The sequence below is a fragment of the Palaemon carinicauda genome, chromosome 16 (genome assembly GCF_036898095.1).
Source record: "Palaemon carinicauda isolate YSFRI2023 chromosome 16, ASM3689809v2, whole genome shotgun sequence".
Taxonomy (NCBI): Eukaryota; Metazoa; Arthropoda; class Malacostraca; order Decapoda; family Palaemonidae; genus Palaemon; species Palaemon carinicauda.
The window spans coordinates 116,245,248-116,260,887 of NC_090740.1; the positions used below are offsets into that span (position 1 = coordinate 116,245,248).

Consider the following 15,640-nt stretch of genomic DNA (forward strand, 5'->3'; position numbering starts at 1 on the left):
CCCATAAAGGACATGAAGTAAAATTGATTATCTAGCGATTTTTTTCTGGATAAGAGAGATATGTGTTTATAGTATTTCACTAAATAAGTGACTGAATATGGTTACCCTCATACATACATACATATACGGAGGCACTTCCCCTAATTTTGTGGGGTAGCCGACATCAACAAATGAAACAAAACAAAAAGGGGACCTCTACTCTCTACGTTCCTCCCAGCCTAGATAGTAGAGGTCCCCTTTTTGTTTTGTTTCATTTGTTGATGTCGGCTATCCCCCAAAATTGGGGGAAGTGCCTCCGTATATGTATGTATGTATGAGGGTAACGACACTCATATCTTTGGAAAATAGGGAGTTTTACCATTCATAATTGTGATACTTGACGATAATATCAGCTTAGATATACTACTCCTATTTACTTTTTCAGGTGTATTCACAAGGAAGCTTGTGTTCATACATAAGAGAAATTGAAGTGGCTTTAGAAGATCCGCACTTCATGCATCGCACATTGATTGGTGCTCCACACGCTCTAGGTTCACACAGCACTTTCTCGGGTCTCGCAGGAGATCATTTTCCCGCAAGATCGTTGGCTTCTGTTGCCAGGGCACACATTTCAGAAATGGAGGGACCTAGCTATAGCTACATGGCCATGTTTAGTCCTTGTAATGTGACTATGGTAAGTTCAACCATTCATCTTTAGATTTTGTATATTTCTCTCAAATTAATGATGTTTTTTAAATGGTTAAATGAAAAGTTATGATAATTTTCTTTTGTCTTGAAATCATTAGAATATTTTTGAAGAGATTATTTCTCTTCTATAAAATCAAATACTTCACATTGTGAGTGTGTTTATCACAAAGAGTATACAGCATAATGATATATTTTTGTGTAATGCTGTAGTCTAGTCATTCTGTATATGATTTATAGTAAGTTACAGTACAGTAGTTACTGAATAGCATTCTCTTCTCCTTTTTCCAATTTATCTTTTCAATATAATTTTTCATATTCCTGTACAGTACTGTATTCTCTTTCTTTTATTTATATTTATTTAGGTATTTTTATAAAATTACTGATCCAGCTTTTATATCTGGCAATTTTTATAACGAAACACTTTTAAAGTGTTTTTCAGTAATTTCCCCATCGGTATTCATGGCCCATTTTATTTACAGATGGAATCTTTGTTGAGACACATCCGAAGAGCTCATGATGCGGTTTCTAGTGAACAGCAGCAAAACTTGATGACGAATTCTATGAATAACGTATCCGTTGGATCCGGTAAAGGAGGGTGGTGGTGTTCTTTTAAGAAGTTTTTCGAAACTTCATCTCCCTCGGAGGATGATACTGCTGCCGAAGATATCCGGAAAACTGTGATTCATCTGGATAATGCCCAAAGACAACTCTCTGCAATTTACAATTTACCTGTTAGTATATCATGCCATATTGTTGTAAAAGAATTCAAATTCAAATAAATTTATTGACATATAAATACATCAAATGGGATGTATTAGCATGCTAATGCATCCCCAACAAAACTTATTACAATGCTTCTTTATCTATTCCAGTAAAACCTAGGAAACTTGTTAACAAATTTTTTTGTGATATTATTATTTAAGACAAAGCAAACTTGCTCAGTAACACTATTAATAGAAACATTTCTAAATTCCCTAAGTTTATCACATTCTAACATATAATGATGTAGAGTATGCGAGTATGCTTCACCACACAATCTACAGGGTATACCATCACCATCAATATATTGCCAACAATAATGTTGCACTTGTTTGTATATGTACTTCTTATAGTTAGAAGTATATCACAGTGCTTTGCTCCAATGTGGCTGTCCATAAAGAATTATTTAGGAACTAGGAACAGAGGAAGTGGAACAGTTAATTTAGTAACCGTAGGAATAAGTGAAAAATAAACTGCTGCTGGACGTAATACATCAAGGTGCTTTTTCAGTGCTTTAGAGAACCTTAATTATCGCTGATGTTATGATGTTGGAAATTTAGCTCTGTTAGTTATAAAAAAGGTTACCAGACTATGGTGGAGGCCATTGATAACTCATAGGATTGGCCTAAAAGCTTTGTTGAAAAGGATAATATACAGTACAGTACTGTATATAGAAGCAAAGTAAACATGATTCATATTCTAATCTATACATTTCTAATTACAAGCCAAATTGCTTATCCTATAAGTAACTGCTAGCATAGTCATTTAGTAAAAAGAAAGTGTGTCCAATGTGCATTCGTCTTTGCACGGTTCATGTATGGCATGCCTGGATGAAATGGTACGCTAAGAAATTTTTATTCATGAAATTCTCTTGACCATTGAAGCTTATGTAACAACTGATAAAAACTGAGAAAAATAGGCCAAACTATAATGGAAAAGGCAGAACAAGATAAAAAATAATAGGCATAAGTAAGTCGATATTTCCGGAAGCACCCATGTTTGTTTAGAAATTGGCGAGATGCCCAGAATAACTCCACGCAAATTTTTTTTTATATATATGGTTAGCTATACAAAATATGACCATCTTTGGGCGAATAAAGAGGTATTTTAAAATTAACTATGAAAGATAATCGAAGAATGTTTTTATCCTTAAATGGTAGTTTTCTTTTAAATGCTGTGACCTGTAGTTTTGTGATACAATAAAAGCAGTATTCTTTGCATGAGGTGCAAAACCATAAAAGCATTTTATTTGTGTATATTGATTTGAATTACAGTAATTTATTCCTTGAATTAGAAATGCAAAGCAGATTGTTGTAATGTTGTTTAAGTATTAACTCCAACATGTGCTGTTTCAAGCAGCTTTACACTTTCAGATTAGTGTGAGATTATATGAAATGAGCACATGTGTTCTTTATCTTAGTTCGTGGACAAGGGAAAAATTGTAAAGGAAAAAGATCCAAGTACAGTAGGTACGAGATTTTGTAGTTAATTGGTCACAGTTTTTTTAAATGTTTCACAATTTCTTGCAGGTGCTTTCATCTCTTGAGTTTAGTCAGATTGCCAGCAGAGGCAGTATCTCTCAGGATGGCTTTGATTCCTCATTTAAAAAGTCCTCTGATGAACCTTCATCCCCACAACACATCAAAACAGAAAAGGGTCCAATTCTGACTAATTATGGTAAGTTCAATTATGGAAAGTTGGGGGAAATGATTTAAGTTTTATGTGAATCATCAGTGGATAGATGGAGTGAAGGAAGCTCTGGGTGATAGGAGGATAGATGTGAGAGAGGCAAGAGAGCGTGCTAGAAACAGAAATGAATGGGGAGCGATTGTGACGCAGTTCCGGTAGGCTCTGCTGCTTCCTCCGGTGCCTTGGAAGACCACGGAGGTAGCAGCAGTAGGGGATTCAGCATTATGAAGCTTCATCTGTGGTGGATAACGGGGGAGGGTGGGCTGTGGCACCCCTAGCAGTACCAGCCGAACTCGGTTGAATCCTTTGTCAGGCTGGGAGGAACGTAGAGAGGAGAGGTCCCCTTTTCTGTTTCATTTGTTTGATGTCGGCTACCCCCTAAAATTGGGGGAAGAACCTTGACGTATGTATGTATGTATAAATTTTTAAAAAAAATCTTTTTTGGACTGGTTGATTTTTTTTATTTCTTTGTATTTAGTGAATTATTAAAGCCTATAATTTTCTGATGAAAACTCAGTGAAAATGTATTAAGGGCATTTGTAGTGATGAAAACTCGGTGAAAATGTATTAAGGGCATTTGTAGTGATGAAAACTCAGTGAAAATGTATTAAGGGCATTTGTAGTGATGAAAACTTAGTGAAAATGTATTAAGGGCATTTGTAGTGATGAAAACTCAGTGAAAATATATTAAGGGCATTTGTAGTGATGAAAACTCAGTGAAAATGTATTAAGGGCATTTATAGTGATGAAAACTCAGTGAAAATGTATTAAGGGCATTTGTAGTGATGAAAACTCGGTGAAAATATATTAAGGGCATTTGTAGTGATGAAAACTCAGTGAAAATGTATTAAGGGCATTTATAGTGATGAAAACTCAGTGAAAATGTATTAAGGGCATTTGTAGTGATGAAAACTCAGTGAAAATGTATTAAGGGCATTTGTAGTGATGAAAACTCGGTGAAATGTATTAAGGGCATTTGTAGTGATGAAGACTCGGTGAAAATGTATTAAGGGCATTTGTAGTGAGGTGATAGAGAGTGGAGCCATATCCACTCTACTGGCTGAATCCTTAAATTTTCCTTCGGCTTAGTCAACCTAACATGTCTATTGCTGAGTAGTAGTCCTGGACCTTAACTTTGGTAGTGAAGTTTTAACATATGTTATCATATATTTTCAATATTAAACTTACCCGATAATCATGTAGCTGTCAACTCCGTTGCCCGACAGAATTCTATGGAGGGATACGCCAGCTATCACAATACTAGAAGGGGGTGTAATAACCAGCGCCACCTGTGGCCAGGTACTCAAGTACTTCTTGTTGACACTTCCTCAATTATTCCTCTGTCGTGCTTCCGGCAAGACGTTCTGGGATACGCTTATGTTCTTGGAGTATTTTCACGACTTTGGTGAAGTATTTCTCTTTGATTTCGGCTGTCGCTTTACTGGAAACTTCTATATTAGCTTAGTTAGCTTTTGGAATTAATTTGATAATTATGGTGACGAAGAGAGTATGAACTCTCTTTCACCTTTCAATGGCCGACCCTTCCCTTAGACGGAAGTGTTGGTGTCTAAGAGAGTATAGACTCTCTTTCTTAATTTTGCTTAACAAAGTTATAGATTTATTTTATATCTCTCCGCCTCTTATAGGCCTCTTCGATTAACTTCCTTTATTATAAACTTATTAAAATTAATTTTTATATTTGTTTATATTCGACCTTCCTAATAGTAGGCGGTCTTTTCTTGGTACCGAAGTTAATTAACATTGAGCCCGTCATTTCGGTTTTACCTGTTAACATATTATGCTATTTTAATGTCTTTGAAAGAATTTCTTTGATAGTCTAGTACTGTTTTCAAAGTTGAACTAACGTTTTGTTGTCTCTGCAGTTGTTGACGTTCAGAACGTTCAACTTGCACTCTATCGTTACGATAGAGATAGACTTTTCACGGTTTCACGTTGCAGTAAGAGTAACCGTGTCTAGCGTTTTGTTCATTCTTTCTTAACTTAATGGTTTTGATCCTAATAAAGGAACTTTTCATTTTGCGAAATATTTCAGTTTTTTCCTTTAACAATAATATGTTTTAACGATATATATGATTGGGCTCTTCTCTCAGGTTCTAAGTCAAGAGAGAGAGAGAGAGATAGAGACGGAGGGAGAAAGAGGAGGATAAACGTTTCATTCAAGCCTGCCAGGCGTACGAGTAACGTTGTTATCGTCTTTGCTCTTCTCCCTAGTCTCTTTAGGGGAAGAAAGTAAACGTTTCTAGAGTGATCTAGTGTTTAGTCTCTTTCCAGCCACTGAATTATTATCTTTCATTAGATTTTTCTGTTACATTGTAATTCTGTTTTTCGCAATTACTAACTTTTGAGAAAGGATAGAATTGCGTGTTTCAGGTACAAACCACTTAAAGTTTCGAGTTCAGTGAAATAAGTGCAAACAGAAAATCAAAGTGATAAGTGATTAGCGCAAAGTGTCAGTGTTGTGCGTGAGGGTACTTCTGTGCGCGCCAGTCGTCCTCCCAGTCCGGGACCTCTTGCAAGCTCCCAAGCCCAGGGGAGAAGCAATGTCGAAGGACAAAAGGGTTCAGCAGGCCTTGATCGGCGCACAGAAGTATCCTCGGTGGTTGTGGGCGTGTCTTACCGAGACCGTCACTCCCACCCGCAGACGATTGAGCCCTTATTTTGCTCGTCTGCAGAAGAAATTTAGGGGAGAAAACGCTGGTCTCAGGTCTCAAGACCTCTTAAACATAAAGTCCAGACCTATGCCAGACGTACGAAGTTAGAGTTCAACAACCCGGATGCAGTCATTGGGTTAGCTCTGACTCTCCTCAGTCATCAGTTGAATGCACTCCGCCTAAGAGGAGTAAGGTTCTGCCGCAACAGATCTCTGCTGTTAAGGCTTTACCTCAGCAGACCTTAGTGTCTGCCGACCCCAAGTGGACTCTACTACAGTCCATGCAAGCACAGCTTTCGGACTTGATGCGTGAGTGTCGGACTGAGAGTGTTGCGCCTCCGCCTCCGCCTACACTCCCTCCGCCTACGCTCGCTCCGCCTGATCGCAGTACCACCTGCCAGGCGTACGATGTTGTGGACTCTACTACAGTCCATGCAAGCACAGCTTTCGGACTTGATGCGTGAGTGTCGGGCTGAGAGTGTTGCGCCTCCACCTCCGCCTACACTCCCTCCGCCTACGCTCGCTCCGCCTGATCGCAGTACCACCTGCCAGGCGTACGATGTTGAGCCACGTTCTGAGTTTGCTGTTCCCAGTGGTGTTCAGCCTCCGCCTTCTTTAAGGCAACCTTTACAATGGGATCAGGAGGATTATACCTCTCTTCCTCCGCCTCCACTTGCTGCTCCACCAGTGATGCAACACTCGGTTGAGGTACAACAACCTCTCCCGTCCTTGAGTCAGTCTCCTCAGCTCTCGCTGCAGCGAGCTCAACTCTCCACAAGGCAAGCACCACTACACCTTAGCCTTGCGCCTCAGGAGCCTCAGCTTGCGAGACATTTACCTTGTTCTGCGCAGCCTCTACCTCATCGCGCTCCGCTCACACCACAGGAACAGGAACTTGCTACTCCGCTTCCGCCAACCGCTCAGCAAGCGCAACCCTTGGGTTCAGCCACTCATGCCAGGAGTCAGCCTCCTCCACCCATGCGCCTACCTTCTGCTACTTCCTTTGATCAGCCTTTGCAGACTGAGCCTCAGGTGTTCCCTCAACAGAGTCTTGAAGAGGAAACCACAACTATTGTTGTTCCAGCTCGTTCTGACTCTGCTGTTCAACATATCTTACCTCCATTTTCAAACCTTATGATAATGGAGGTTATTTGTATTACTTATAAAAATATATTTGTATTCCTTGCAATATATTTTTAACAATATCGCAGAATATGGCAAAAATATGAATCATGAGTTATGAATGTAAGGTAAATATTATGTTGATATTTAAACCCCATGCAAGCATGCATAAAGCACTCTAGCACTGGTCATGGAATTTCTGAGAAATGTTAAACGCCATGCACACGCTCTGCTTACCTTACAGCATGCTCTACATACAGCATGCTCTGCATACTACATGCTCTGCATACAGCATGCTCTGCATTCAGCATGCTCTGCATACAACATGCTCTACATACAGCATGCTCTGCATACAGCATGCTCTGCATACAACATGCTCTGCATACAGCATGCTCTGCATACCTTACCGCATGCTTCTCAGTCACACATCTTTGGTTGTTGCCAACTCACTAGACTGTCAAGCAGTTTCATAACGTTGCCTTCTAGCCTGCTGCTTTTGCACCAGTGAACCCTCACTGAGAGAACTTAGCTTTTCTAGGATATGGTCCCTGTAGATGAGAAAGTTCTTTTCTCCCTCCTTCTGATATTCCCTTGAGGACTCTGTCATTTGGAGGGAGCCTTTAGCTGCATAGCCTCTTATGGTCTTTTATTTAAGCATAACATGCTTCCAGGGAAGGTAATGGTTCCACTTCAGTCGCTAATCCCGTCTGTTACCACACCTGCTCCCATAGACCTTGAGCTGTGTTGCAAGACATGCAGTCCAAGCTTAGTCCTTGTTAGAGGATTTTTTGTTTACGGAGTCAATGTGTCACGGGGAAGACGTTCAACAACCAACAGAGGTGACTTGTTGTGACGCAGTGCGGCAACCTCAGCAACCCGATAAGGAGTTGTCTGTACGACCCAGACAGTCTAGACAGATTCGGGTTGTCGCTGTACTTCCTCGCTTGCCCATGATTGACAGTTCACAGACTGTGCAGCAGTACCATGATCTTGTGTCCGGCTCCGTCAGACGACTGGCTTTTTAGAGCTCCCACAAGTCGTCGCTGTCTGGAGATTTTCAAATGGACTATGGATCTGACCAAGGAACTGGGCCTCCTGGTCAATTTTGAGGAGTCTCAGCTCGTTCCATCCCAGACCATTGTCTCCTTGGGTATGGATCTTCAGAGTCGAGCTTTTCGGACTTTTCCGTCGGCCCCAAGGATCTTCCAAGCCCTAGATTGCATCCAGAGCATGCTGAGAAGGAACCGATGCTCAGTCAGGTAGTGGATGAGTCTAACAGGGACACTTTCATCGCTGGCCCTGTTCATCGTGTTAGGGAGACTCCACCTCCCCCCCCCTTCAGTATCATCTAGCTGCTCACTGGATAAAGGACATGACGCTAGAGACGGTCTCAGTTCCTGTTTCCGAAGAGAGGAGGTCTTCTCTCGCGTGGTGTAAGAACAGCTTTCTTCTCAAGGAAGTCTACCCTTGGCTGTTCAGAAACACGACCGCCGTCTCCTCTCGGACGCATCAGACACGGGCTGGGGTGCGACTTTGAACGGACTAGAATGCTCGGGAACATGGAATCAGGAGCAAAGGACACTTCACATCAATTGCAAGGAGTTGTTGGCGGTTATTCTGGCCTTGATAAACTTCAAGTCCCTCCAGCTTAACAAAGTGGTGGAGGTGGACTCTGACAACACCACAGCCCTGGCTTACATCTTCAAGCAGGGAGGGACTCTTTCGTGGAAGTTGTTCTAGATCGCAAGGGACCTACTCATCTGGTCTAAAGATCGAAAGCTAACTGGTAACGAGGTTCATTCAGGGCGGTATGAATGTCATGGCAGATCACCTCAGACGGAAGGGTCAGGTTATCCCCACAGAGTGGACCCTTCTCAAGAATGTTTGCAACAGACTTTGGGCCCTGTGGGGTCAGCCAACCATAGATCTGTTCACTACCTCGATAACCTAGAGACTCCTGTTGTATTGTTCTCCGATTCCAGACCCAGCAGCAGTTCACGTGGATGCTTTTCTGCTGGATTGGTTCCATCTCGACCTGTATGCATTCCCGCCGTTCTAGATTGTCAACAGGGTACTTCAGAAGTTCTCCTCTCACAAAGGGACACGGCTGACGTTGGTTGGCTCCGCTCTGGTCCGCGAGAGAATGGTTCTTAGAGGTACTGCAATGGCTGGTCGACATTCCCAGGACTCTTCCTCTAGGAGTGAACCTTCTAAGTCTACCTCACGTAAAGAAGGTACTCCCAATCCTCCACGCTCTTCGTCTGACTGCCTTCAGACTTTCGAAAGACTCTCAAGAGCTAGGGGCTTTTCGAAGGAGGCAGCCAGAGCGATTGCCAAAGCAAGGAGAACATCCACTCTCAGAATCTATCAGTCTCAAAGGGAAGTCTTCCGTAGCTGGTACAAGACCAATGCAGTTTCCTCAACCAGTACCACTGTAACCCAGATTGCTGACTTCCTGTTATATCTAAGGAAAGTAAGATCCCTTTCAGCTCCTACGATCAAGGGTTACAGAAGTATGTTGGCAGCGGTTTTCCGCCACAGAGGCTTGGATCTTTCCACCAACAAAGATCTACAGGACCTCCCTAGGTCTTTTGAGACCTCAAAGGAACGTCGGTTGTCCACTCCAGGCTGGAATCTAGACGTGGTCCTAAGGTTCCTTATGTCATCAAGATTTGAACCTCTCCAATTAGCCTCTTTTTAGGACCTCACTTTAAAAACTCTTTTCCTCGTGTGCTTGACAACAGCTAAAAGAGTAAGTGAGATCCACGCCTTCAGCAGGATCATTGTTTTCACATCTGAAACGGCTACATGTTCCTTGCAGCTCGGTTTTTGCTAAACGAGCTTCCTTCACGTCCTTGGCCTAAGTCGTTCGAGATCCCAAGCCTGTCCAACTTGGTGGGGAATGATCTGAAGAGAGTACTTTGCCCAGTTAGAGCTCTTAGGTACTATCTAAAAAGGTCTTAACCTTTACAAGGACAATCAGAAGCCTTATAGTGTGCTATCAAGAAACCTTCTTTTCCAAGTTTTAAGAACTCAGTTTCTTACTATTCAGGCTTCTGATTAGAGAAAAACATTCTCATCTGAAGGAAGAAGACCTTGCTTTGCTGAAGGTAAGGACACATGAAGTGGGAGCTGTGGCTACTTCAGTGGCCTTCAAACAGAACCATTCTCTGCAGAGTGTTATGGATGCAACCTATTGGAGAAGCAAGTCAGTGTTCGCATCATTCTATCTCAAAGATGTCCAGTCTCTTTACGAGTACTGCTACACCCTGGGACCATTCGTAGCAACGAATGCAGTAGTAGGCGAGGGCTCAGCCACTGCATTCCCATAATCCCATAACCTTTTAACCTTTCTCTTGAATACTTTTTATGGGTTGTACGGTCGGCTAAGAAGCCTTCCACATCCTTGTTGATTTGGCGGGTGGTCAATTCTTTCTTGAGAAGCGCCGAGGTTAAAGGTTGTGATGAGGTCCTTTAGTATGGGTTGCAGCCCTGTATACTTTAGCACCTTTGAGTTGATTCAGCCTCCCAAGAGGAACGCTGCGCTCAGTAAGGAAGACGATCTTATTAAAGGCAGAGTAACGGTTCAAGTCGACTTCCTTACCAGGTACTTATTATTTCATTGTTATTGTGGATAACTGATTATATGAAATACGGGATACTTAGCTATCCTTTAGTCTTGTACACTGGTTTTTCACCCACCCCCCTGGGTGTGAATCAGCTACATGATTATCGGGTAAGTTTAATATTGAAAAATGTTATTTTTATTAGTAAAATAAATTTTTGAATATACTTACCCGATAATCATGATTTAATCGACCCTCCCTTCCTCCCCATAGAGAACCAGTGGACCGAGGAATAATTGAGGAGGTGTCAACAAGAAGTACTTGAGTACCTGGCCACAGGTGGCGCTGGTTATTACACCCCCTTCTAGTATTGTGATAGCTGGCGTATCCCTCCATAGAATTCTGTCGGGCAACGGAGTTGACAGCTACATGATTATCGGGTAAGTATATTCAAAAATTTATTTTACTAATAAAAATAACATTTTTTGTGTTTTTGTATGGTTCTGTATGTCAGGAATACAAGAACATTAAGTGCTCATTGTTACATATTTTTGCTTGCATTTTTCAGCTATAACTTTTTTTACTGTATAATTTTTATTTACAGAAAATTCTAGAATGATTTTCATTGTTTATAATTATTATAGTTATTTTTCATGCAAGATAGTTACCCTATGCCTTTCCCATTTATATTAACTTCTGGTTAAATAGTTGAAGTGGTTTCTTGTGTATGGCAAGGATTTCTCTTACAATTTGTGTCCTTATGTGGTGGAAGTACTTTAGGAACTTCTGTTATGTGAGTGCACAGGTAATTATCTTCTCTTCATAGATCTAGAAGCTGTAACTCTTCGCCCTTTTCCCCATCACCAATGTAGATAGTAGGGGTCTTAACTTATCAATTGGTATCTCTACTTCTCCACTCCTGTCCGTTTGTTACATTGGAAGTTTGATGTACAGTTTATAGCACCCTTCTTGGCACTTCTTTTGTGACCGGAAAGGGATTGAGGTGATCCTCTACCTATGTTTATCTTTCCTACCCTTGTAATGCATGTACGGTTCATTTGAGTTCTTCTGCTTTGACACAGACCCCTACTATCATACGTCTTGCTAATATATACATCATCTTGGCTGCAGCATTGAGGTCGTATGATTTGCAAAGAGTAGAGAAGAGGTAACTTTCTCTCACCTTTTGCCTTCAAGGTCTTCCTATCTGACGTTGCTCTATTCCATTTTTGCTTCTCTATGGATCATTAGGATGTGAAGTTCAGTAGTTTTCTCCAGTGGATTATATCTATTGGTGGGATGTCAGTTTTTGTTCCCTCTTGGACTGAAATACATACATACATACATATACCAAGGCACTTCCCCCAATTTTGGGGGTTCGCCGACATCAAACAAATAAAACAGAAAAGGGGACCTCTCCTCTCTACATTCCTCCCAACCTGACAAGGGACTCAACCGAATTCGGCTGGTACTGCTAGGGGTCCCACAACCCACCCTCCCACATTATCCACCACAGATGAAGCTTCATAATGCTGAATCCCCTACTGCTGCTGCTTCCGCGGTCCTCCAAGACTGAAATACTTTGGGGTATATAGAAAATTTATTCAGCTTTCAAATACAATTTTCAGTTTCTTTCTATCTTTATTCTTTATCAGTTATGCTACGTAACTTCATCATAAGTACAGTAGGTTGACACATATCATTACTTACCCTAAGAGTTTGCTTGTCAGGAGCCTGTCAAGGATTTTGTTAAGGCCGGGATCACCAGAGGGCTGAGATAGCTATGGTGAACACCTTAGAAAATATACTATATATAATGTTATATGAAAATAGAGGAGTATTATGTTAAAAAGATAAAATTATGATAAATCTCTCTTATTTATCATTAATTTTAAGTTCATGTATAGTACTACATACATACATACATATACCAAGGCACTTCCCCCAATTTTGGGGGGTAGCCGACATCAACAAAGAAACAAAAACAAAAAGGGGACCTCTACTCTCTACGTTCCTCCCAGCCTGACAAGGAACTCAACCGAGTTCAGTCCCTTGTATAGTACTAGAGTTTTTAAATCCCAATTTACTGATATGTTGATTGAGAAGCCATCTAGAAACATGAAAAAATTTAAAAATAGTCTTTACCTTCCATATATTTAGGTATAAAATTTTTAAAATTGTCAACAAATTACTAAGAGTCATACTAAGTGGTACATTGGAGTAAAATGTATGTAGCTCTTGTATATCAAATTCAAAATATCTTAACATATCAAGAACTTTGTCAGCAATGTGTTGTTAACATTAATTTTTATTATTCAATTATTCTGCCTGCTGCTTCCTCCGGTGCCTTAGATGACCGCGGAGGTAGCAGTAGTAGGGGGTTCAGCATTATGAAGCTTCATCTGTGGTGGATAACGGGGGAGGGTGGGCTGTGGCACCCTAGCAGTACCAGCTGAACTCGGTTGGGTCCCTTTTCAGGCTGGGAGGAACGTAGAGAGTAGAGGTCCCCTTTTTGTTTTTGTTTCATTTGTTGATGTCGGCTCCCCCCAAAATTGGGGGAAATGCCTTGGTATATGTATGTATGTAATTATTCTGGTGTATATTTCTATATTTCTGTGGCACCCTAGCAGTACCAGCCGAACTCAGTTGAGTCCCTTGTCAGGCTGGGAGGAAAGTAGAGAGGAGAGGTCCCGTTTTTTGTTTCATTTGTTTGATGTCGGCTACCCCCCTGAATTGGGGGAAATGCCTTAGTATATGTATGTATGTATATTTCTATTATTCAATGGTGTAAGATCATCAATAGATCTGAAGATGTATTTATATCTAAGTCTTCCTTCTAAAGGAATTATCATCATCATCATCTCTTATGGTTATTGACGCAAAGGGCCTCGGTTAGATTTTGCCAGTCGTCTCTATCTTGAGCTTTTAATTGAATACTCCATTCCTCATCTCCTACTTCATAGTCCTCAGCCATGTAGGCCTGGGTCTTCCAATTCTAAAGGATTATGATTTTAAAATGTGAATACTAAATAAGAATATTGTATACAAGCTGTATATACAGAATACATATATCATTGAGTAAATAGTAACTTGTACCAACTTATTCTGTCATTTTAAAGTTTTTTTTTCTGAATCATTTCTTACTGTGTGGACAGAAAAAAAATTCTTACCTGTCATACTATTGCAACTACAATGTACCTAAGAAATGCATTTTCTGTATATTTTTTTTTTTTCAATTTACAAAAAACAAAATTTAAGGAAATTTTTTTTCTCATATTAAATTCAATGAGAATTTCAGGTTACTAATCCATTTATAGATATTTTGATATAATTTGTGAAAATTTTAAAATGCAAAATTATTTGTTCACATAGATTTAAAAAAATCTTGGAGCTGAAGTTCACTATCAGGTATTGGTTGAAATTTTTTAGTAGATCCTCTCAATCAAACCTTTCATTATAAGAGATGTTTATGACTTTGATACCTCTCTCAATATACTTTTTATACCTTAATATGACTTGTGCAGTGTCCTCTCCTAATTCTGTAGATTTCTGAATGTTTGTTGAACCTTTGACTTTACAATTTTAAACATTTAAACTTACCCAATGGTTATATAACAATAGCTTTATTCTTCTGTCATATAACCAGCGGGTAAGTATGTTCAAAGATTTATTTTATTATGAAAATATCATTTTTCAACTTTAGAGAACAGAATTTGAAGGTTACTTACATTTAATACGAGTTCTAGTGACTTTTAAAAACTACTTTCAGGTCGTTACCAACTTCTGACTGGCTTTCGCAGGTTAGATCTCAAGTATGAAGGTGACCCAGATTTAAGACCAATCTGCACCTACGAAATGGCCTTTCTTGTTCGATGGCTTTATGCGTTGTCTGTTTTAATAAACTCAAAGGTAGTATTATATCTTATAATTTCTGTTTTCAATCTTACACTTCACATTTACAAACATTGTTTTTGTAGTGTCTGGTTTTCTTAATGATAGTATTGGTTATAATTTGGAATAAAATTGATATTTTATTGATTTTATATAATTATTTTAATAATGTAGATAATGTTTTTCACTCTGAAGCTTCTCATATATAAACTATTTTTCTAGTAATTGATTTTCATAAGGATATTAATGGTTATGATTTCAAGCAAGATTATTATTTTTGATAATTATGATTAATTTTGATTTTTTATAATTTCTTTAATAATGCAAGGTATTTCTACTTTTTTTAGTATGGGCAGAAAATGAAGGAACTTTACTTCAGAGGAGATTTAGTTGGCTTTTTACTCAGGTTGTTCCTTAAGGCACCAGAAACAGTTTTTGAACTATGCAAGAATAATTCAGGCTCTCCTCATTCCCGCGTGAGGAAGGACCTACCCCCAAGGCTTAGTTTGAGATTCCAGGCTAGCAAACATGTGAGTGGGTACTTTTTTCTGTTATTTATTTGCTGTTTCATTTAACGGTTGGTTGTGTTATTTTGTTTAATCCTCATTAAATGTTATAAATGGCGTATTTTTCTATCTTCTATGGACTCTTCCTGTAGTACAAGGAAAATTAATAAGTAATCTTGACTGGAAAAAGTAATCTCTGGATTTATTGATGAGGTGTTGGTTGGCATTGAATTTTTTTCCATCATAAATTAAAAGTAAATAGGATTTCTAGTCGCCTTCTGTTGTGTACAGTAAAACTATTCCAGGCTTCAGCACAGGTGCATGAAATTTTAATCTGTAGCAAACCATTTTTCAATATTTAACTTAGCCGGTGATTATAATAGCTGCAACTCTGTTGCCCGACAGACAACTCTAAGGTAAAAACTCGCCAGCGATCGCTACACAGGTTGCGGGTGTGCCCAACAGCGCCATCTGTCGTCCAGATACCCAGTACTCAATGTAAACAAAGACTCAATTTTCTCTCTGTCGTGCTATCGACAAGACGTACTTACTCGCTGTTGCTAAACTGGAGTTTTTTCACAACTAATTGGTGAAGTACATTATTCTAGTTTTGAGCTTTCGCTGTGCAGGGTTTCTCTTCACACAAATCCTTGAACTCTTTTTGATAACGGATTCTTTGTTGATGACTTTTTGATAGTTTTTTGAATTCCCCTTTGACCAATTCAAAATGGCTGACCCTTCACAAGTCC

At 39.7% G+C, this 15,640-nt stretch overlaps 1 protein-coding gene across 4 annotated transcripts in view; it reads left to right on the top strand.

Annotated features, from left to right (window-relative positions):
• Positions 1-15,640, top strand: part of LOC137655817 (sphingomyelin phosphodiesterase 4) — a 105,787-nt gene that overhangs the window by 70,871 nt on the left and 19,276 nt on the right. For all 4 annotated transcript variants that reach the window (XM_068389987.1, XM_068389989.1, XM_068389986.1 and 1 more), the window contains 5 exons: positions 425-673; positions 1,167-1,418; positions 2,976-3,123; positions 14,264-14,403; positions 14,733-14,915. In XM_068389987.1, coding sequence (XP_068246088.1) covers positions 425-673; positions 1,167-1,418; positions 2,976-3,123; positions 14,264-14,403; positions 14,733-14,915 — 972 coding nt within the window. The remainder of the gene's footprint in view (positions 1-424; positions 674-1,166; positions 1,419-2,975; positions 3,124-14,263; positions 14,404-14,732; positions 14,916-15,640) is intronic.